Below are 23,542 nucleotides of genomic sequence, written 5' to 3'. Positions count from 1 at the left end.
GTGTCAGTTGTGCTTGGATGAACGTGTCTGTGTTGTCTAGTTCAGAAGTAGGCCTTTCAGCTGTAAACTCACATGCTTAGCATTCTTTTTGTTGTGCCTGTCTACTACTCAACATCTTCTCTATATTGTAAGTAGCAATCTGTCCTTCCCATAATGCTGTCATTAGTCCATCCTGGATTTTTCAGGTTGTTTGAATATGACACTGACAGACCAAAAATCTGACAGTTATCAAATCAACTGTAACACTTGTGATGCTCTTTACTTAGGTCAGACCAGCAGAACTTTTGAAATAAGTTATAAAGAACACACAAAAGTATGTAAATATGGCACCAGCTACTAAACATTTGTGGAATACCTCTCACAAGAAAACCACCACCTTACGACAACAGAATCATACACAAAAATAGTCAGCTTCAGCAATAAGAAACAGCTTGTATGTATTTCACTGCCTGTGTGCTTCCTGAGGCATCAACTGTTAAGAGCCTTTTCAAAATGTTCAAATGTGTGTGAAATCTTATGGGACTTAACTGCTAAGGTCATCAGTCCCTAAGCTTACACACTACTTAACCTAAATTATCCTAAGGACAAACACACACACCCATGCCCAAGGGAGGACTCGAACCTCTGCCGGGATCAACCGCACAGTCCATGACTGCAGCGCCTTAGACTGCTCGGCTAATTCCGCGTGGCTCAGAGCCTTTTCCCAGTATGTATTTTGACATGTGAAAGAGCCAAAACAGAAGATAGTAAATGATTATTGAAGCAGACAGTAAAGCTGACAACTAAAAATTTACCAGTTTTCTGGAACCTCAAGTACTCTGGCAACAGCTATTTGAGTCAAGTCCATCCACTGTGTTGAAGGATAGATATCCATTCCATCCTCTATAGGAATACAGACACAGCTTTGTGTTTCCATTGTGAAATGATACTGACTTCCAATATCAAACTGACCTTTCACAACGTGTTTTGTTTTTGACTTTGCTGTAATAAAAATTTATGTACAAATTTAAAAGAAAACAACTTTTTGCCAAAAATAAATGATTAAACCATAATACCTGCTGCATAAGTAAGCTTTCTTGAAATGCTGATATTAAGTTCTAAGATAAATTAACCAAACAACAAATTACAATTAGTTTAATGCACTTTCTTTCATAGAAAGCATTGCCAAATTTAGAAACTTGGGTCATCAGTTACAAAATAATTTAGAAAATTAAATTAGGATAATTGTAAGTTTAGTAGTAAATTGTAGCCTGCTATATAATTATTACATGTAAACTATAGAATAATAGTACATGTTATGTATTGTGTGATGTACTCATATATTAGCTGTATTTGACATTGTCAGAAAGGAAGAAATGTAGATTTCTTGGGATTAAAATTTAAAAAAAGAAATCAATACAATTATCTAAATCCACACAGCATAAAACTTTAAAATGTGATGACTAGTTTCAGTTAACCAAGCACTCATCTTCAGATCTGAGAATGCCCAAAGAACATAAAACTGCTGCTCAGTCTGTCAATCAGATAATTTCTTTATACAGAGAATAAGAACAGTGCTATCACATTTTCCAGGGGCATTCCTAATGATAACATTGTCTCTGATGAATACTTGCTGTCAGGGACAACATACTGGGTTCTATTTTTTAAGAAGTCTTCACATTCTTGGTGCTCAGGTCTTGGCACGTCTGAGCTAAAACTTATATTTTCAAAGACTGGTCCTGGCTGTCTGTCAGCTCTTGACAAAGAAGATAGCAAAGTTTTAACTCTGACATGACATGGCGTGAACACCAAGTGAATTTTATATATGGATGCCATTGTGGAAAACTTCAAAGCCCTGTATGTTTAGGTTGGTGTTGTGGAAAATAAGAGCTCTCAAACATAATGATTAGACACTATATTAATTTCTAGTTTCTGAATTCTGACAGATGAATACTATCTTCTTCATATAACTAAACATATTTAATAAACTCAAACTTATTTAAATCATCAAAGCACTTTTTTCCATTCCTATAGTCTTAAAAGAATCAGAACTAACCATTGGTAGCTGAAGGAGGCAGTGTGGCGGCAGCACCGTCCAACGCACGAAGGACTGAACTACGGCACTGCCGACACAAGTAGGGGCAGCTGTACCGTTATGCGGAATTTCGGCAACGGTGCGTCGCACACCGGACCGCACGGGAACAAAGCTGCCACCAGGGCGAGCTAGTCGACGCGACGCGACACACGTCTCCCCAGTTCTTCCGCCGCGGACCACGTGCGTCGAGTCAACGTGACTCCGCCGTAAATGCGTACGCGCGGTCGTAAACGCAGTCGCCGTAAATTGTCTTTCGCTTCTTCGCGGACGTTACGGCGCCTCCGGTCGCGCCAAGGGCAGAACATTCTGTGACGCGGCCTTTTGTCTCGCTCGGTCCACGCGGTCGCGCCACGGCTCGTCACTGGAGTGTGTACCCTCCGGGATCGGTGACCGAGCCGTGCCACCAGTGCAACGCGCCTATATAGGCAGACATTAGCGAAGTATATTATTTGTCATTTATGGTAACGGCAGGAAAAATAAATGTGTCCTGTCCAGAAACCGCTTTAGTCATTTATTGCCACAAAGCCTCTCCCATGAGCACAGTGCGTGGGCGCGGTGATAAATGCCGGTTCACTGCACATGAGCGACTGTAAGCGGGGATACAACACGTTCCCGCTTCACTGGTGACCCCGACGTGATCTGAGGCTAAAAAAAACACGTGGTGACAAACGTTCGTCGGTACGAGAGACGTGGAACCACGAGTAGGCTTGCGCGCATACGCCCGCGCCGAACAGTGCTCCGTAGTAAATTTTTTTTTAACTAACTTTTTTTGTATTGTTTTTGTGTGCGTATATTTGGATCGCGGACTGCTTAGTGTTATTTTTTTTTCTTTTCGTGTGTTTCCCTTGTGTTATTTTCACTGTGTACTTTCCTCTTGTACGAGGATTCGACTCTGAACTAAGATGGCGACACTAGAGGAGTTGCAAAAGACCGTCGAGGAACTGCTCGCACGCAACACGAGGCTAGAGAGTGAGCTACAGGCACGGACTACATGCGCGGACGCCGTCGCTAACTTGGCCGACAGGGTGCACGACGCGCTGACAACGGCGCCTAGCACCGCGGCTGCGGCAGCTTACGACTCCGTCCCCCCACCTCCGTGGCGGCCAGCGCCTCCCGCACCCGCATCGGATGCCGACCTGCACCAGCTAGTGCACAACTTGACCGCGCAGGTGGCAGCTCTCTCGACGCAAGTCGACCGGTTGGCGCGCTCGCAGCAAGAGGGCAGCACGCGCCGCAGCGGCAGCAGACCGGGCGACAGGCGGCGTGGCTCGCGCAGCCGGCAACGCAGCAACAGCCGCTCCAGCGGTACCCCGCCGACGTCACAGCACGCACAAAGCGGCTACTGCTGGTACCACGCCCGCTTCGGCAACGAAGCAACCAGGTGCCGCGCTCCTTGCTCGCACCCAAACGCCAGCTGCGACCGGACCTAGGCGCACCCGGCTGCAATATGATATCGAAGCGTCTGTTTGTTGCGGAACGGGGGGCAGGCGTGAGGTACCTCGTCGACACGGGTTCGGACCTCTCGATCTTCCCCCGTTCTATGTTACGAGACCGCAGGCGGGCCGAGGCACTCTGCCTTACAGCGGCGAACAACTCCACGATTAAAACTTACGGCACACACAGCCGCAATATAGATCTGGGCCTACGGCGCACGTTCTCGTGGACTTTTACCGTGGCCGACGTCAATGAGCCGATCCTGGGCGCAGACTTTCTCGGCCACTACGGGCTACTAGCCGACATCGCAAACGGCCAGCTCATCGACGCCACAACTAAGTTAAAGATAGCGGGACAGCGCCGGCAGGCTGCATACTACAGCGTTAAACCCGTGAAGTGCCCCGGACCGTACGCTGACATTCTGGAACAATTCCCCGACCTCACCCGCCCAGCCGGTGCACCGAGAGACATCAAACATTCGACGGTGCACCACATAATAACCACACCCGGACCCCCCACATCGTGTCGCCCACGTCGACTCGCGCCGGACAGACTCGCAGCAGCAAAGGCAGAGTTCGAGGCCATGCTGCGGCAAGGCATCGTGCGACCATCGAGCAGCCCATGGTCATCGGCGTTGCATTTAGTGCCCAAGAAAGACAATTCATGGCGCCCGTGTGGGGACTATCGCGCCCTTAATTCGCGAACGGTGCCAGACCGATACCCAGTCCCACACCTTCAAGACTTCAGCTACGCCTTGGCGGGCTGCGCGGTGTTCAGCAAGATTGACTGCGCAAAGGCGTACACCCAAATTCCGGTGGCGCCCGAAGACATCGAAAAAACAGCCATCGTGACGCCCTTTGGGCTTTTCGAAAGCCTGTTTATGACTTTCGGTCTTCGGAATGCTGCCCAGACTTGGCAGCGGTTCCTGGACGGCGTCTTGCGAGGCTTGCCATTTTGCTTCGCCTACCTCGACGACATCTTGGTGTATTCCAAGTCGCCCGAACTCCACCGCCGCCACTTAACGACCGTCTTTCAGCGCCTGAGTGAAGCCGACATCGTCATTAACCCCGCTAAATGCGAGTTTGGCGTGACGGAAATTGAGTTCCTCGGCCATTTAATTACGCCCACCGGATCGACACCGCTACCGGAGAAAGTGAAGGCAATACAGAACATGCCGCGTCCGCAGACGCACAGAGAATTACGACGCTACCTCGGCATGTTGAACTTTTATCGTCGACACCTGCCCAACGCCGCAGCAGTGCAAGAGCCGCTGACTAAGGCGTTACAAGGTCCTACCTCAAAAGGAAAGACCGTCGTGAATTGGACAGACGCAATGGAGCAGAGCTTCACGGACTCAAAAAGGAGTCTCGTGGAAGCGACGCTGCTCGCGCACCCGGTACATGACGCGGACTTAGCTGTAGTCGTGGACGCCAGCCAGGCCGCCATCGGCGCGGCGTTACAACAGCGCGTCGGCGGGAGTTGGCAGCCTCTCGGTTTTTTCTCTAAAAAGCTTTCCGATTCACAACGTGCTTGGAGCGCTTATGACCGAGAGTTGCTTGCGGTGTACGCGGCGGTGAAATACTTCCGACCGTCCATAGAAGCCCGACAGTTCATCATTTTCACCGATCACAAACCCATCACCCACGCGTTCGAGAACAACCACACCAAGTGTTCACCGCGCCAACTCCAGCAGTTAGAGTACGTGTCACAATTCACGACTGACATTCGACACATTTCGGGGATAGACAATATCGTCGCCGATTGTTTGTCCCGAGCGTGTGCCGTTATTTCACCCCCTGTGAACTTTGAGGACGTGGCCCAAGTACAGGAGAGTGACGAAGAACTGCACCGCTTCCGTCACGACACTTCCAGCGGCCTGCAACTGGAGCTGGTGCCTGTCCCCGGCTCCGCACGGAAGATTTGGTGTGACACCTCAACCGGCACGCACCGACCGTTCCTCCCGGGGAAATTCCGGCGCAGTGCCTTCGACCGTGTCCACGGACTGTCACACCCCGGCACCAACACCACTGCGACGCTCGTGGCTGCGCGTTTCGTCTGGCCCGGGCTTCGGAAGGACTGTCGCGAATGGGCGCGCACTTGCACCGCATGTCAGCGCGCCAAAGTCGGGAGGCACACCCACGCACCCGTGGGCACCTTCCCGGACGCGACACGCCGATTTGCACACGTCCACGTGGACCTCGTCGGCCCGCTTCCTCTCTCACAAGGCAAGCGGTACCTCCTAACAATGGTGGACCGCTTCACTCGCTGGCCGGAAGCAACGCCCGTCGCGGACGTCACAGCCGAGACCGTCGCCACCGCATTCGTCGACACCTGGGTGGCACGCTTCGGATGTCCCAGTCACGTGACAACTGATCGTGGCCGCCAGTTTGACTGCGCGTTGTTCACGCACGTCGCCAGACTGTGTGGCACCCAGTTACACAGGACAACCAGCTACCATCCGGCGTCGAATGGCATGGTCGAACGGTTCCACAGGACTCTCAAAGCCGCTCTAACCTGCCACGACACCTCATGGCCAGAGGCGCTCCCACTGGTGCTGCTCGGCCTGCGAGTCACGCCGAAGGAGGAGATCGGCGCGTCACCTGCCGACCTCGTTTACGGGCAATCTCTGACAATCCCGGGCGATTTTGTCGAAGATGCAAGACTCCCACGCGACGCCGTGGCACCCACTCTGGCGGAACGTCTGCGCAGTCACATGGCCGGCCTCCGAGCGCACGCACCGACGCGGCACGGCACCGGGAAGATATTCGTCCACGCCGACCTGCAGCGGTGCACGCACGTCATGTTGCGTACCGATGCAGTACGGCCACCTCTCCGACCGCCCTACAGTGGACCGCACCGCGTGATCGCCCGAGGAGATAAAACGCTGGTCCTCGAGTGCAACGGAAATCCGTCGACAGTGTCAGTCGACCGCGTCAAACCAGCCTACGTCTTGCCCGCTCCATCAGCCACGCATTTCTTCGACCCGGCAGAAGATCTGTTCACGGACGACACGCCCTCTGCCAGCGGTCAGACGGAACCCGCACCCGGAGCCGCCGGTGACACACAGCTGCAGCCCGCTGTCATCGCGCCGCCACGTGCGCCTCCCTCCACCACGCCCAGACAGCTGGTACGGCCGCCCGGACCGCGCCCACCACAGGCGCACCGGTCGCCCCCACCACAGCCGCCAGCGGACTACGTCACGCGCGCCGGCCGCCGCGTCCGATTCAAACGGCCGTGCTGCGTCGCCAGCGCGCCACGACACCCAAACCAGCAATCACGCGTCTGAGCCGCCGAACGCCGTCAGAATTCGGCGCCCACGAGCCGCCGTCCGCTGTAGAGACCCGACCTCCAGCTGGAAGTGCCTTCGGCCGGTAACTCCAGTCGAGCGTTCGTCACAGCTCCTGGACCCGCGTTCGCGTCTTTTGCCTCCGCCGCGTCGGGCGTTGAGGCCGGATCGGCACCCGCGCCTGCTTACCTCATTCGCTTCTCCGTCGAGCTCCGGACATCGCGCACCACACCGCCCGGCTTGTCCGTAGTAGCTCCCGGACCCGCATTCGAGTTCCGACGGTAACGCACTCGCGCAAGCGCCTTCGAGACGTCACCACCAATGACCTGCAACGCGCGCCTTCACGCGCATCGCTACGGACAGTCGCAGCCAGTGCCTGCTGCCGCTGTCACTAGCCGCCAGCGCGAGGACACGCCCACCGCACGCTCGCCGGTCCGGCGCGCTGACGTCACGGGCCGCCGCCCTACCGACGCCGACCGACCCCCACCAAAGCTGCCGCACTGCCATCACGCAGCGCGCGAACTTTAAACACACGCGCGCCACCGAACGATCGCCGCGTTTTCGCAGCTACGGAGCTCCGCTCTCCAAGGGGGGATCTGTGTGGCGGCAGCACCGTCCAACGCACGAAGGACTGAACTACGGCACTGCCGACACAAGTAGGGGCAGCTGTACCGTTATGCGGAATTTCGGCAACGGTGCGTCGCACACCGGACCGCACGGGAACAAAGCTGCCACCAGGGCGAGCTAGTCGACGCGACGCGACACACGTCTCCCCAGTTCTTCCGCCGCGGACCACGTGCGTCGAGTCAACGTGACTCCGCCGTAAATGCGTACGCGCGGTCGTAAACGCAGTCGCCGTAAATTGTCTTTCGCTTCTTCGCGGACGTTACGGCGCCTCCGGTCGCGCCAAGGGCAGAACATTCTGTGACGCGGCCTTTTGTCTCGCTCGGTCCACGCGGTCGCGCCACGGCTCGTCACTGGAGTGTGTACCCTCCGGGATCGGTGACCGAGCCGTGCCGCCAGTGCAACGCGCCTATATAGGCAGACATTAGCGAAGTATATTATTTGTCATTTATGGTAACGGCAGGAAAAATAAATGTGTCCTGTCCAGAAACCGCTTTAGTCATTTATTGCCACAAAGCCTCTCCCATGAGCACAGTGCGTGGGCGCGGTGATAAATGCCGGTTCACTGCACATGAGCGACTGTAAGCGGGGATACAACACGTTCCCGCTTCAGCAGTATCAGGCAGATTAGTTGGCATTACCTACTATCGCTTAAAAATTGTTTGGGCAAACTTCATACTGAAAATACTGCAGGAAAGTGAAACTAATGCTGTATGTTGTTGTTCACTCTTCAATACAAACATTTTCAGCTTGTAACGTTCCCTGGCTGCACACACACTATTAATAAACTAAAATTTAATTGTACTATATACGCCGCTATGAAGCAATTTGTATATACTGTAATTATTTAACAAAAAATATTATTTAATTTTGTGTAAAGGACATTCATTATTATTGTAATATTTTCTGTAGTAATATTCTCGACGTATTTATGACTGTAATATTTCTATACTCATAATGTAATTACGAAATGTGTCAATATCTGCGATAACAAAAATGTAAAATACAGCCGCAGATTGCAAAGAGACATTAACGGTTGATAGTCGTATAAATAGGAATACATAGTGTACATTCTTTGTCGTCTTCCTCGAGAGCTGAGAGAGAGAGGAACCTGTGACGTAGCATTTTATGAATAGGTAGACTTCATTTGTCTGTATCTAGATTTAGCCGCCATTAGAGGAGAAATTACAAACTAATGTAAGTTGAATTATTGTTGTGGTCTAAATACATAATAATTTTTTCAAAAGTGTGTATTACTAATGTAAATTAGCTTGCCCATGTCATCTACAATATTTCTTTAAAGAATTTTCATCATTTTTAGCAGTGTTGCTGGGCTGTGCCACGACCGAACGATTTGCAGCGGCAGCACATTTAAAAAATTGTTCCGCTAAGAAAAATTAACCAAACCCGTAAATCGGGAGCAGATAAAAATTAGCAGTGAATTAAGAAAATGTTTTTCTTTTACAGCGATCCAGAGACTGACGGAATTTATTACTAGTATCACATTTGTGCATTCATAGGTGGATAGTTAACGTTGAAATTTAACAATTTGTTGGTTCTCTCAAATAACTTAAATGTATAGTGAAGTGTGTTGTGTGTTTTATCAATGATAACTAAACGTCGGCTTGGCAATATTTAACCATTTTCTGCTAATAGAGACAGTCTTGTGTTCCATAGCTAACGCCGGGAAGGAATCCAGTAAAAAAAAAAAAAAAAAAAAAAAAAAAAAAAAAAAAAAAAAAAAAAAAAAAAAAAAAAAAAAAAAAACACTGCATTTAGAAAATGTGTGCCAAGGCCGAATTATGTAAAAGATATAATTCTAAACTAAATATTCTTAATCAGTTAATATGAATTTATCAGCATATGTGGGTTGACTAAGTTCACGTAATTTTAAATGTACTTAATTCTGTCTAAATGGATTTTTATTACCACACGTAAATAAGAGGTTCTACAACAAAGTTCGTACTGACAGAAAGAAAGAAAGAAAAAATAACAAAAACAATTTAAAAAAGGTAATATTTGAAAACAAAATCATTTCATTAACTATTTAATTGTTTTTTTTTTTTTTTTTTAATTTCATTAAAAGCTATATGTACAATATCAAAATTTTGTGATCAATGAACTTGCCTTCTGTGTCTGTTGCAGGCCAAGTAGCAACCTCACCAACTCTTTTTTTATCTCCTGACTTGAGGGCATCTCGAAGTGTTACAACAGGTTTTTTTACTCTTTCATACAAAATTTCAACAATTTTGGCTGCTCTGTTGGCCAATTCATGTGATTCAGCAACAATAATACCAACTGGTTGGCCATTGAACTTTATTTCTCCTGAACAGAATACCTTTGACATAAAAAGGCAGTGAATTACATACCAAAATGTAAAAATGAAATATGATAATAAACGTACAATAAGAGCAGCTAATGACTTCACAAACTGACATTATTACATCAACAATTGATTCAGTTTTTTACCCAATATATATTACCTCTTCATCAATCGTAACAAGGCCACTTAATGGTAAAGAGAATGAGTTTTTCCCTGGTATGTCCTTCGAATCATAATATGCTACAACTCCTTGAAGTGCCTGAGAAAAAAACAATGTCAGTATAGTCTATTATTATCAAGAACTGTGGAAATTTTGCAATTCAACATACAAAATCGAATAAAAATTTTCAAGCTTCATTTCATCTTCAAACAATAATCATATTATTAATTAATGGGACAATTACAATATCTGAGTGGACTACAAATAATGGAATCAGTAAAGACTAATGCTCATCATGTAGAGAGGGCACTGAACAATGGATAGGTACCTAAACAAAAAATTGACACTGTAACTCAGCTTCTGAACTTTCATTCTCTCCAGAGTACAAATCCCCTCCCCCTCCACAAATGAACACACTCACATAAATATATACTTACACCTACAGTAACCCCTAGAAAAAGGTGAGCATAATCGAGGACAGGATATTTGCTGTGAAAACGGAAGAGCTGGGAAAAAAGAAAGTGTTAGGACTTGAGAGAGAGAAAAGAAGACAAGAGAAGAGAAGATGACTGTGGAGCAAACAATGTTCACAAAGGTGCACTCAAGTGTGTGTGCCTATTCCTGAGTCTTTTAGATTAGTGATTAGAATAGGACAAGATGACAGTGTAGATATGATTCTGGATCTATTATCTCAAATGAAACGAGGGCCAGAGAGAACTATGAACCTTCTGCATTGAAAAGCAGGAAATGGGGTTGGTAGAAGAGAGAAATTTGGTGGAGAAAAGGTGCCATCAGAAAACAGTGCATTGTGAGCTCAAGGCAATGAACTGCCAGCAGAATGCTTTGTAGATTAAACAGAGAATGAAATGTCACCTTGTGAAGAATAAGAAGATGTTTAAATAAAACAGTCATCGTTTCAGTGTACAATGAAAGGAAAATCCAGCCTTATATGCCACTTCTGTGCCCTTGCCCCTTTAGTACTCTCTCATCACTCATGTTAATCAGACCTACTGTACAACACTGTCAGGCCACAGTATCAAGAGAAAGAAAGATAGACAGAGAGAGATAGAGATAGAAAGAGAGAGAGAGAGAGTCTGTGTGTGTGTTTGTGTGTGTGCACATGGATGTGAGTGAATATCTATTTAAAAATTTGCCATGCAGATTGGATAGGATTGTCAGTCAAAATTGATTTCATTTTGTTTTTAAATTTGATTTTTTACTGTAGTCTAGTGTTGCCTTTACTTCATCAGGGATGAAATCAAATATTTTTATAACTGTATTTTGTCCCTTTATATGCCAGAACCAAGTAAAGTCATGAATCATGTTACAGTTATCAATGCTAGTTTCAGTTCCAAACTCTCAATGGTTGTTCAGGACAAAGGTTCTAAGGGAGACAATCCACTGTTAAACCACTGTTAGTAGATCCAGTTCTTCATCATGTTTTACAGGAGGTTTTAGGATGTATGAGACACATAAACAATGTAGTGTGGTTAAATTAGTACAATCTGATATCGTGAAGGATTATGTCTAAAAATAAGGCAGTCACTCTTTGAACGTACAAAAAATTTTGTATAGTACAGATTATTAAATAAAAAGAACATTGAAAATATGATAAGAGAACTAAACTCAATGGAATGGTCATGTAAATTGAACACTGCTTTGTTTCTAGACATTGTCCAAAGTATATCAAATAGCAACTGTTCAATCATTTTTATAAGAAAAATATTGATGACACTAAACGTGAATCACTAAACTTTGGTACACTCCAAGACTCAATAAAATATGAATACTGCTTCTTATACCTAAAGACAGATCTATTAAAAGTGGTGAAGTTAAGAAACATATGCAAAACTCAAACAAGTCTACTAAACTGAAATTAAAATAGCCATGTGTAAAGCAAATAATAGTTACATTTTGAAATCTAAAAAATAGTTGTCATGCAGCACGGAATGTCATTAAAAAAAACAAAAGAAAAAAGAAAAAAACAATACCATTCCCACGGATTTGAATGTATTAAATGAATACTGTGTAAACTGTACAGGCTGGAAGCATTCAAGCTGCAGCAACAAGGCACTTGCTTAGACACTTCTACCCAAAGAAGAAAACACAATCACCTTCTCGTGGTGTAAAATTACTCTCCACAAACCTTCTTATGGTCTAAAATTGCTCTCCACAACATTAGCAAAACAATCAACAAACTTGGAAATTCTTAAACAGAGGGCTATTATGGAAGGAGTAATTTTGTCATAAAGATTATATCAACTAATATTAAAATGTCATTGCTTTTTCTAGCCAACAGTATTTTGGCAGATGGTACTTTCCCTTAAGCTCTTAATTGAGCAACTCGGTGTCACACAAGACTGTTGTTGTTGATGTTGTGGTCTTCAGTCCTGAGATTGGTTTGATGCAGCTCTCCATGCTACTCTATCCTGTGCAAGTTTCTTCATCTCCCAGTATGTACTGCAGCCTACATCTTTCTGAATCTGCTTAGTGTATTCATCTCTTGGTCTCCCTCTACGATTTTTACCCTCCACGCTGCCCTCCAATACTAAATTGGTGATCCCTTGATGCCTCAGAACATGTCCTACCAACCGATCCCTTCTTCTAGTCAAGTTGTGCCAAAAACTCCTCTTCTCACCAATCCTATTCAATACCTCTTCATTAGTTATGGGATCTACCCATATAATCTTCAGCATTTTTCTGTAGCATCACATTTCCATAGCTTCTATTCTCTTATTGTCCAAACTATTTTTTATCCACGTTTCACTTCCATACATGGCTACACTCCATACAAATACTTTCAGAAACGACTTCCTGACATTTAAATCTATACTTGATATTAAAAAATTCTCTTCTTCAGAAACACTTTCCTCGCCATTGCCAGTCTACATTTTATATCTTCTCTACTTCAACCATCATCAGTTATTTTGCTCCCCAAATAGCAAAACTCCTTTACTACTTTAAGTGTCTCATTTCCTAATCTAATTCCTTCAGCATCACCCGACTTAATTCGACTACATTCCATTATCCTCGTTTTGCTTTTGTTGATGTTCATCTTATATCCTCCTTTCAAGACACTATCCATTCCGTTCAACTGCTCTTCCAAGTCCTTTGCTGTCTCTGACAGAATTACAATGTCATCGGCGAACCTTAAAGTTTTTATTTCCTCTCCATGGATTTTAATACCTACCCAAATTTTTCTTGTGTTTCCTTTACTGCTTGCTCAAGATACAGATTGAATAACATTGGGGAGAGGCTACAACCCTGTCTCACTCCCTTCCCAACCACTGCTTCCCTTTCATGCCCCTCGACACTTATAACTGACATTTGGTTTCTGTGCAAATTTTAAATAGCCTTTCGCTCTCTGTATTTTACCCCTGCCACTTTTAAAATTTGAAAGAGAGTATTCCAGTCAATATTGTCAAAAGCTTTCTCTAAGTCTACAAATGCTAGAAACGTAGGTTTGCCTTTTCTTAATCTAGCTTCTAAGATAAGTCATAGGATCAGTATTGCTTCATGTGTTTCCATACTTCTATGGAATCCGAACTGATCTTCCCCGAGGTCAGCCTCTACCAGTTTCCCCATTTGTCTGTAAAGAATTATTTAGCTATCGTATTTTGCAGCCGTGACTTATTAATCTGATAGTTCCATAATTTTCACATCTGTCAACACCTGCTTTCTTTGGGATTGGAATTATTGTATTCTTCTTGAAGTCTGAGGGTATTTTGCCTGTCTCATACATTTTGCTCACCAGATGGTAGAGTTTCGTCAGGACTGGCTCTCTCAAGGCTGTCAGTAGTTCTAATGGAATGTTGTCTACTCCCGGGGCCTTGTTTCAACTTAGGTCTTTCAGTGCTCTGTCAAACTCATCACGCAGTATCATATCTCCCATTTCGTCTTCATCTACATCCTCTTCCATTTCCCTAATATTGCCCTCAAGTACATCACCCTTGTATAGACCCTCCATATACTCCTTCCACCTTTCTGCTTTGCCATCTTTGCTTAGAACTGGGTTTCCTTCTGACACAAGACTAAATTAATAAAATTAGCTCACTATGACATTTGACATAAATCATTAAGTATATTTAGAACCTACCCATCCAACAGGCTGCAGTTAGTAGATCCAAATAATCAGGCATCACAGTTGTTGGAAATACACTCCTGGAAATTGAAATAAGAACACCGTGAATTCATTGTCCCAGGAAGGGGAAACTTTATTGACACATTCCTGGGGTCAGATACATCACATGATCACACTGACAGAACCACAGGCACATAGACACAGGCAACAGAGCATGCACAATGTCGGCACTAGTACAGTGTATATCCACCTTTCGCAGCAATGCAGGCTGCTATTCGCCCATGGAGACGATCGTAGAGATGCTGGATGTAGTCCTGTGGAACGGCTTGCCATGCCATTTCCACCTGGCGCCTCAGTTGGACCAGCATTCGTGCTGGACGTGCAGACCGCGTGAGACGACGCTTCATCCAGTCCCAAACATGCACAATGGGGGACAGATCCGAAGATCTTGCTGGCCAGGGTAGTTGACTTACACCTTCTAGAGCACGTTGAGTGGCACAGGATACATGCGGACGTGCATTGTCCTGTTGGAACAGCAAGTTCCCTTGCCGGTCCAGGAATGGTAGAACGATGGGTTCGATGACGGTTTGGATGTACCGTGCACTATTCAGTGTCCCCTCGACGATCAGCAGTGGTGTATGGCCAGTGTAGGAGATCGCTCCCCACACCATGATGCCGGGTGTTGGCCCTGTGTGCCTCGGTCGTATGCAGTCCTGATTGTGGCGCTCACCTGCACGGCGCCAAACACGCATACGACCATCATTGGCACCAAGGCAGAAGCGACTCTCATCGCTGAGACGACACGTCTCCATTCGTCCCTCCATTCACGCCTGTCGCGACACCACTGGAGGCGGGCTGCACGATGTTGGGGCGTGAGCGGAAGATGGCCTAACGGTGTGCGGGACCGTAGCCCAGCTTCATGGAGACAGTTGCGAATGGTCCTCGCCGATACCCCAGGAGCAACAGTGTCCCTAATTTACTGGGAAGCGGCGGTGCGGTCCCCTACGGCACTGCGTAGGATCCTACGGTCTTGGCGTGCATCCGTGCGTCGCTGCGGTCCGGTCCCAGGTCGACGGGCACGTGCACCTTCCGCCGACCACTGGCGACAACATCGATGTACTGTGGAGACCTCACGCCCCACGTGTTGAGCAATTCGGCGGTACGTCCACCCGGCCTGCCGCATGCCCACTATACGCCCTCGCTCAAAATCCGTCAACTGCACATACGGTTCACGTCCACGCTGTCGCGGCATGCTACCAGTGTTAAAGACTGCGATGGAGCTCCGTATGCCACGGCAAACTGGCTGACACTGACGGCGGCGGTGCACAAATGCTGCGCAGCTAGCGCCATTCGACGGCCAACACCGCGGTTCCTGGTGTGTCCGCTGTGCCGTGCGTGTGATCATTGCTTGTACAGCCCTCTCGCAGTGTCCGGAGCAAGTATGGTGGGTCTGACACACCGGTGTCAATGTGTTCTTTTTTCCATTTCCAGGAGTGTAAAACATGGAATACCACAGGGATTGGTTCTTGGGCCTTTTCTCTTCATTGAGTATGTAAATGATTTCTCAAGTCACATACCATATGGGAATGAAGTGGGAACGTGTTGTATCTCCGCTTACAGTCGCTCATGTGCAGTGAACCAGCATGTATCGACGCGTCCACGCACTATGCTCATGGGAGAGGCTTTGTGGCAATAAACGACTAAAGCGGTTTCTGGACAGGACACATTTATTTTTCCTGCCGTTACAATAAATGACAAATAATATACTTCGCTAATGTCCGTCTATATAGGCGCGTTGCACTGGCGGCACGGCTCGGTCACCGATCCCGGAGGGTGTACACTCCAGTGACGAGCCGTGGCGCGACCGCGTGGAGCGAGCGAGACAAAAGGCCGTGTCACAGAATGTTCTGCTCTTGGCGCGACCGGAGGCGCCGTAACGTCCGCGAAGAAGCGAAAGACAATTTAACGGCGACTGCATTTACGACCGCGCGTACGCATTTACGGCGGAGTCACGTTGACTCGAAGCACGTGGTCCGCGGCAGAAGAACTGGGGAGACGTGTGTCGCGTCGCGTCGGCTAGCTCGAACTGGTGGCAGCTTTGTTCCCATGCGGTCCGGTGTGCGACGCACCGTTGCCGAAATTTGCATAACGGTACAGCTGCCCCTACTTGTGTTGGCAGTGCCGTAGTTCAGCCCTTCGTGCGTTGGACGGTGCTGCCGCCACACAGATCCCCCCTTGGAGAGCGGAGCTCCGTAGCTGCGAAAACGCGGCGATCGTTCGGTGGCGCACGTGTGTTTAAAGTTCGCGCACTGCGTGATGGCAGTGCGGCAGCTTTGGTGGGGATCGGTCGGCGTCGGAAGGGCGGCGGCCAGTGACGTCAGCGCGCCAGGCTGGCGAGCGTGTGGTGGGCGTGTCCTCGCGCTGGCGGCTAGTGACAGCGGCAGCAGGCACTGGCTGCGACTGTCCGTAGCGATGCGCGTAAAGGCGCGCGTTGCAGGTCATTGGTGGTGACGTCTCGAAGGCGCTTGCGCGAGTGCGTTACCACCAATGACCTGCAACGCGCGCCTTCACGCGCATCGCTACGGACAGTCGCAGCCAGTGCCTGCTGCCGCTGTCACTAGCCGCCAGCGCGAGGACATGCCCACCGCACGCTCGCCGGCCCGGCGTGCTGACGTCACGGGCCGCCGCCCTTCCGACGCTGACCGACCCCCACCAAAGCTGCCGCACTGCCATTACGCAGTGCACGAACTTTAAACACACGCGCGCCACTGAACAATCGCCGCGTTTTCGCAGGTACGGAGCTCCGCTCTCCAAGGGGGGATCTGTGTGGCGGCAGCACCGTCCAACGCACGAAGGGCTGAACTACGGCACTGCCGACACAAGTAGGGGCAGCTGTACCGTTATGCGAATTTCAGCAACGGTGCGTCGCACACCGGACCGCACGGGAACAAAGCTGCCACCAGTTCGAGCTAGCCGACGTGACGCGACACACGTCTCCCTAGTTCTTCCGCCGCGGACCACGTGCGTCGAGTCAACGTGACTCCGCCGTAAATGCATACGCGCGGTCGTAAACGCAGTCGCCGTTAAATTGTCTTTCGCTTCTTCGCGGACGTTACGGGCGTAATTAAATGGCCGAGGAACTCAATTTCCGTCACGCCGAACTCGCATTTAGCAGGGTTAATGACGATGTCGGCTTCACTCAGGCGCTGAAAGATGGTCGTTAAGTGCCGGCGGTGGAGTTCGGGCGACTTGGAATACACCAAGATGTCGTCGAGGTACGCGAAGCAAAATGGCAAGCCTCGCAAGACGCCGTCCAGGAACCGCTGCCAAGTCTGGGCAGCATTCCGAAGACCGAAAGTCATAAACAGGCTTTCGAAAAGCCCAAAGGGCGTTACGATGGCTGTTTTTTCGATGTCTTCGGGCGCCACCGGAATTTGGGTGTACGCCTTTGCGCAGTCAATCTTGCTGAACACCGCGCAGCCCACCAAGGCGTAGCTGAAGTCTTGAAGGTGTGGGACTGGGTAGCGGTCCAGCACCGTTCGCGAATTAAGGGCGCGATAGTCCCCACACGGGCGCCATGAATTGTCTTTTTTGGGCACTAAATGCAATGCCGATGACCATGGGCTGCTCAATGGTCGCACGATGCCTTGCCGCAGCATGGCCTCGAACTCTGCCTTTGCTGCTGCGAGTCTGTCCGGCGCGAGTCGACGTGGGCGACACGATGTGGGGGGTCCGGGTGTGGTTATTATGTGGTGCACCGTCGAATGTTTGATGTCTCTCAGTGCACCGGCTGGGCGGGTGAGGTCAGGGAATTGTTCAAGAATGTTAGCGTACGGTCCGGGGCACTTCACGGGTTTAACGCTGTAGTATGAAGCCTGCCGGCGCTGTCCCGCTATCTTTAAATTAGTCGTGGCGTCGATGAGCTGGCCGTTTGCGATGTCGGCTAGTAGCCCATAGTGGCCGAGAAAGTCTGCGCCCAGGATCGGCTCATTGACGTCGGCCACGGTAAAAGTCCATGAGAACGTGCGCCGTAGGCCTAGATCTATATTGCGGCTGTGTGTGCCGTAAGTTTTAATAGCGGAATTGTTCACCGCTGTAAGGCAGAGTGCCTCGGCCCACCTGCGGTCTCGTAACATAGAACAGGGGAATATCGAGAGGTCCGAACCCGTGTCGATGAGGTACCTCACGCCTGCCCCCCGTTCCGTAACAAACAGACGCTTCGATATCATATTGCACCCGGGTGCGCCTAGGTCCGGTCACAGCTGGCGTTTGGGTGCGAGCAAGGAGCGCGGCACCTGGTTGCTTCGTTGCCGAAGCAGGCGTGGTACCAGCAGTAGCCGCTTTGTGTGTGCTGTGACGTCGGCGGAGTACCGTTGTGACAAATAATATACTTCGCTAATGTCCGTCTATATAGGCGCGTTGCACTGGCGGCACGGCTCGGTCACCGATCCCGGAGGGTGTACACTCCAGTGACGAGCCGTGGCGCGACCGCGTGGAGCGAGCGAGACAAAAGGCCGTGTCACAGAATGTTCTGCTCTTGGCGCGACCGGAGGCGCCGTAACGTCCGCGAAGAAGCGAAAGACAATTTAACGGCGACTGCGTTTACGACCGCGCGTACGCATTTACGGCGGAGTCACGTTGACTCGACGCACGTGGTCCGCGGCGGAAGAACTAGGGAGACGTGTGTCGCGTCGCGTCGGCTAGCTCAAACTGGTGGCAGCTTTGTTCCCGTGCGGTCCGGTGTGCGACGCACTGTTGCCGAAATTCGCATAATGGTACAGCTGCCCCTACTTGTGTCGACAGTGCCGTAGTTCAGCCCTTCGTGCGTTGGACGGTGCTGCCGCCACAGGAATGTGCTGTACACTGATGACAACACACTGATAACATCAGGTGGAAACTTACAACATGTTCAAAATTACAATGGAGAAATTATCAAGAAGACTTATCACTGATGTCTAGCTAACCAGCTGTACATTAACGAAACAAAAACAGAAGAAGTTCATTTCAATATCAGAGCAATGAAGTCTGAGAATAAGAGTGTGAAATTACTTGGACTTGTGACGGACAAAATACTATCACACAATGGACACATATATTACTTAAGCAGCAAACTGTCAAGAGTTTTATTTTTGTTACATAAATTAAGACAAAATATCAGTAAGAATATGCTACTTCACTCTTATTATGCCTTCTTCCACTCACGTATGCAATATGGAGTACTGTAGTGGGGAAATGCACCAGATTCAGTCAACATTCTTCAATGGCAGAAGAAAGCCGTTAGATGTATTCTAGGCCTGCCTCCCTGAGAGACTTGCAGAAGTCAGTTCAGGTCACTTACATAATGACAGTCATCAGCCTTAACATCCATTAAAATTCATGCTAAAGAAAATTTAAACAAACTTAGGCTAAGGAATAATGTTCATTTGCACAACACAAAAAATAGACATGACATATTTACTGTACTCAAGACTTTCTCACATACACAATAGCCATAAACACATGAGTCTTAAATCCTTCAACAAATTGCCCAAAGCAGCTCACTTGACTCCCTTACACAAGTACAAAAAAGTTTTAGAAAGTTTGCTAAAAGAGTGAGAATTTTATACAGCTGATGAATTCATGGAGAGTGATTTCCAAGAACTGTGCTTTGGGTAGCTGTAAGTGTCAGTAAAATTGCAAGTAATGACCATACAGTTAGAGCTCTGCATTTATATACATGTAATAAATATATAAGTATTGCTTCAACTAGTCATCAGTAGTCATAAACTGTAAACCTATGCAAATAATATGTATAAGTATGTAACTGATATACAACTGTAATTTAGCATTTATGTATATATGTGTGTTAATAAGTATTCCAGTAACTATATGTTGATGTTAATAAATATATTAGCAACTGACATTGAAATCTTATTGAGGTGTACTTTTATTTACTCATAACACTGATGTATTAATTGTATTAACTGTACTTAACACATTGACAAGACCAATTCTATCAAAATACACTGAATGGTTGATAATAAACATTCTACTGTAAATTTTGTGTAAAATCCACCATACAGATGAGCGCTCCCTGGAGTAAGTACCTCTCAGCTGACAAGTGTTTAGCACATCACAAACACGTTTTTGTTTCTTAACATGGAAGCAGTTACCTTTCCTCTTTCCAGATGGATACAATTACTGGATATTGTGAGGATATAGCACTTTTACAGAATTAAATTTGGTAATATTCCAATAATTGTTAAGAGTACCCACATTGCTGTACATAAATGGGTAAGTCTATCATTAATGTTATTAATGATTGTTACATAGTTTAAATAACACAGTGGTACATGATTTCAACATATGGGATATTCTGCATTAGTGCAAATATTTGTTATGTGTTGTATTATGTCTGAGGTACTTCTTGGGTGGCGTGTGGTGGTTGGAGATCATCAGCAGACATCCTTACATTACAGAAAGGACAGCGTAGAGCTACCAACACCACACAGACTGCTCAGCGATGCCCTCAAAATCTTACAAGACAAAAGTTGACAGCAAAGAAACAAACAATAATGGATCACATTCCTACTGAAAAGCTTTGTACAATACCACTCAGTGTGAATTAACTCACCACCCAATATTAATGTCTGAAGTCAGATATTTATTCACGGCTGTGTGATCCCATTGTGAAGATTTTTTACAATATTGCCACTTAGAACCTTCTCAATATCCCACTTTAATGGTAAAATTAGAGAGCAACAAAGAGTGTCCCTTGAACTTACTTCACAACCCATTTTCACAAACAGCACATAGCAAGCTGATGGAAGCAGAGATCCGAGATATTCTGGACAGAGATGATTAGCTTAAATTATATTTACTTTTCATTCCATGAATCCCTGGCATTCTAATGGATGTGTACCTTGTTAGAAGATGAGAATACATAATACATACTTAAATAGGACAAAATATATGCTATTTTACCTTCCATAGATCCCAAATGAAATTATCTGTATGGGTGTGGAATAAGTAAAAAAAATTAAACATATTTCCATATAAAAGGTAATAAAAAAACCTGTCACTAAACATGTAAGTGTACAGTATGCAATGTTGCATATGATAATACTTAGGCTATTGTTGGCACACATAATCAAAGTGAAAAATCAGTTTACAACAATTATTTACAGGGGTCACATACTATACTGAAGATGTATAAATGTCAGATTTTAAATAATACACAAAATATTTGAGATTGGTAGTAATGTATACACATCAGTTAACCCTACTAAGCAATTTGTGAATGGTGTGGAAGGAAGTGGTCATCATTAGGTTCTATAGGCTCCTCTAAAACTGAACCACACTGAAGCACCAAAGACACTAGTATAGGCATGCATATTCAAATACAGAGATATGGAAACAGGCAGAATATGGCCCTGTGGTTGGCAATGCCTATATAAGAAGAAAAATGTCTGACACAGTTGTTTGGTTGATTACTGCTGCTACAATGGCAGGTTATCAGGATTTAAGTAAGTCTGAACATGGTGTTATAGTTAGCGCATGAGTGATGGGACACAGCATCTCCGAGGTAGCGATGAAGTTGGGATTTTCCCATATGACCATTTCATGAGTGTACCATGAGTATCAGGAATATGGTAAAACTTCAAATCTCTGACATCGCTGAGGCTGGAAAAAGTTCCTGCAAGAACAGGACCAATGATGACTGAAGAGAATCATTCAACATGATAGAAGTACAACCCTTCCGCAAATTGCTGCAGATTTCAATGCTGAGCCATCAACAAGTGTCATTGTGCGAACCAGTCAATGAAACATCATCAATATGGCTTTCGGAGCTGAAGACCCACTCATGTACCCTTGATGACTGCCTGACAAGTAGCTTTATGCCTTGCCTTGGCCCATCAATACCAACAATGATGGAATGTTTATGACTGGAAACATGTTGCCTGGTTGGACAAGTCTCGTGTCAAGTTGTATCGAGTGGATAGATGTGTAGGGGTATGGAGACAAACTCATGAATCCATGGACCCTGCATTCAGCAGGGCACTGTTCAAGCTAGTAGAGGCTCTGTAATGGTGTGGGGTGTGTGTAGCTGGATTGATGTGGGACCCCTGATATGTCTAGGCATGACTCTGACAGGTGACACATATGTAAGCATCCTGTCTAAATACATGCATCCTTTCATGTCCATTGTGCATTCCAATGGACTTGGGCAATTCCAGCAGAACAGTGTGACACCCCTTATGTCCAGAATTGCTACAGAGTGGCTCCAGCAACGCTCTTCTGAGTTTAAACACTTCTGATGACCACCAAACTCCCCAGACATGAACATTATTGAACATATCTGGGATGCCTTGCAACATGCTGTTCAGGAGTGATTTTTAGCCCCTCATAATCTCACAGACTTATGGACAACCCTGCAGGATTCATGGTGTCAGTTCCCTTCTGCACTACTCCAGATATAAGTCGAGTCCATGCCATGTCATGTTGCGGCACTTCTGTGTGTTAACCAGGGCCCTACACAGTATTAGGCAGGTATACCAGTTTCTTTGGCCCTTCAGTGTACATTAGTCATTAAAAATTTTATGGTTCCTGGAAAGTTATTGAAAATCTGTGTTCCTGAATAATGGACACCTTTTGTACCAAGATAGATAACCTTATATCTTTGTGAAGATTATTCTTATTTCAAATACTAATTCCATGAACTGAGCTCTTGGCTTGAAAAAGACACATTTCATTAAGGATATGACAAATTTCATTAAGGATTAAATATATTTGAAAACGAAAGTTAGTATCCTGTAGGAACCATTTACTAATGTTCATGGAAATCTCATTAACCAGTCTTTCCAAGGATTTATATTGCAAGGATTTATATTTGCAATATTTGTAACATCTCCAAACAAAATACACTTAGAAATGGTAATGTTACTGATGAAAGGTCATTGAGCCCTAAGACATAAGTTCATGGAACACTAAATGTAGTCAGTTCACTGTTGGATAATGCCTGATAGCTTAATACAGTGCTCTTTTCTACTGACACCTTTCGCTTCCTATCAGAGATAAACTAAAATAGAAACAGGGAGGCATTGTTCAAACTTGCAAAATCTTATAATTTGCATAGTCTTCCACATGAACCCACCAAATAATACCTACATCCCAGACAGCCTTACATGGAATTCTTGTAAATAAGAAAAGACTTCGTACAACACTTCAAGTGTACAACACAGGATCGAGTGTTCACCTAAAACATTACGAAGGTATTAAGGACTGAAATTTTACCTATGCAATGGAGTATGGACTGATATGAAACTTCTTGGAAGATTAAAACTGTGTGCCTGACCAACTCTCAAACTCAGGCAAGTTCTCTACTGACTGAGCTACCCAAGCACAATTCATGATCCATCCTCACAGCTTTACTTCCGCCAGTGCCTCATCTTCTATCTTACAAGCTTTGCAGAAGCTCATGAGTGCAACTTGCAAGACTAGCACTTCTGGAAGAAAGGATAGCGTGAAGACATGGATTAACCATAGCCGGGGGATGTTTCCAGAATGAAATTCTCTCTCTG

General features: G+C 46.6%; 1 protein-coding gene across 1 annotated transcript in view; it reads right to left on the bottom strand.

Moving 5' to 3' along the window:
• Positions 1-23,542, bottom strand: part of LOC124776986 (xanthine dehydrogenase-like) — a 437,142-nt gene that overhangs the window by 167,722 nt on the left and 245,878 nt on the right. The window contains exons 14-16 of the mRNA XM_047252231.1: positions 9,902-10,000; positions 9,546-9,756; positions 795-981 (exon numbers count right to left, since the gene is read on the bottom strand). Coding sequence (XP_047108187.1) covers positions 795-981; positions 9,546-9,756; positions 9,902-10,000 — 497 coding nt within the window. The remainder of the gene's footprint in view (positions 1-794; positions 982-9,545; positions 9,757-9,901; positions 10,001-23,542) is intronic.

This window comes from Schistocerca piceifrons, chromosome 2, assembly GCF_021461385.2.
Source record: "Schistocerca piceifrons isolate TAMUIC-IGC-003096 chromosome 2, iqSchPice1.1, whole genome shotgun sequence".
Lineage (NCBI taxonomy): Eukaryota > Metazoa > Arthropoda > Insecta > Orthoptera > Acrididae > Schistocerca > Schistocerca piceifrons.
This window is presented reverse-complemented; position numbering and strand designations above follow the sequence as displayed.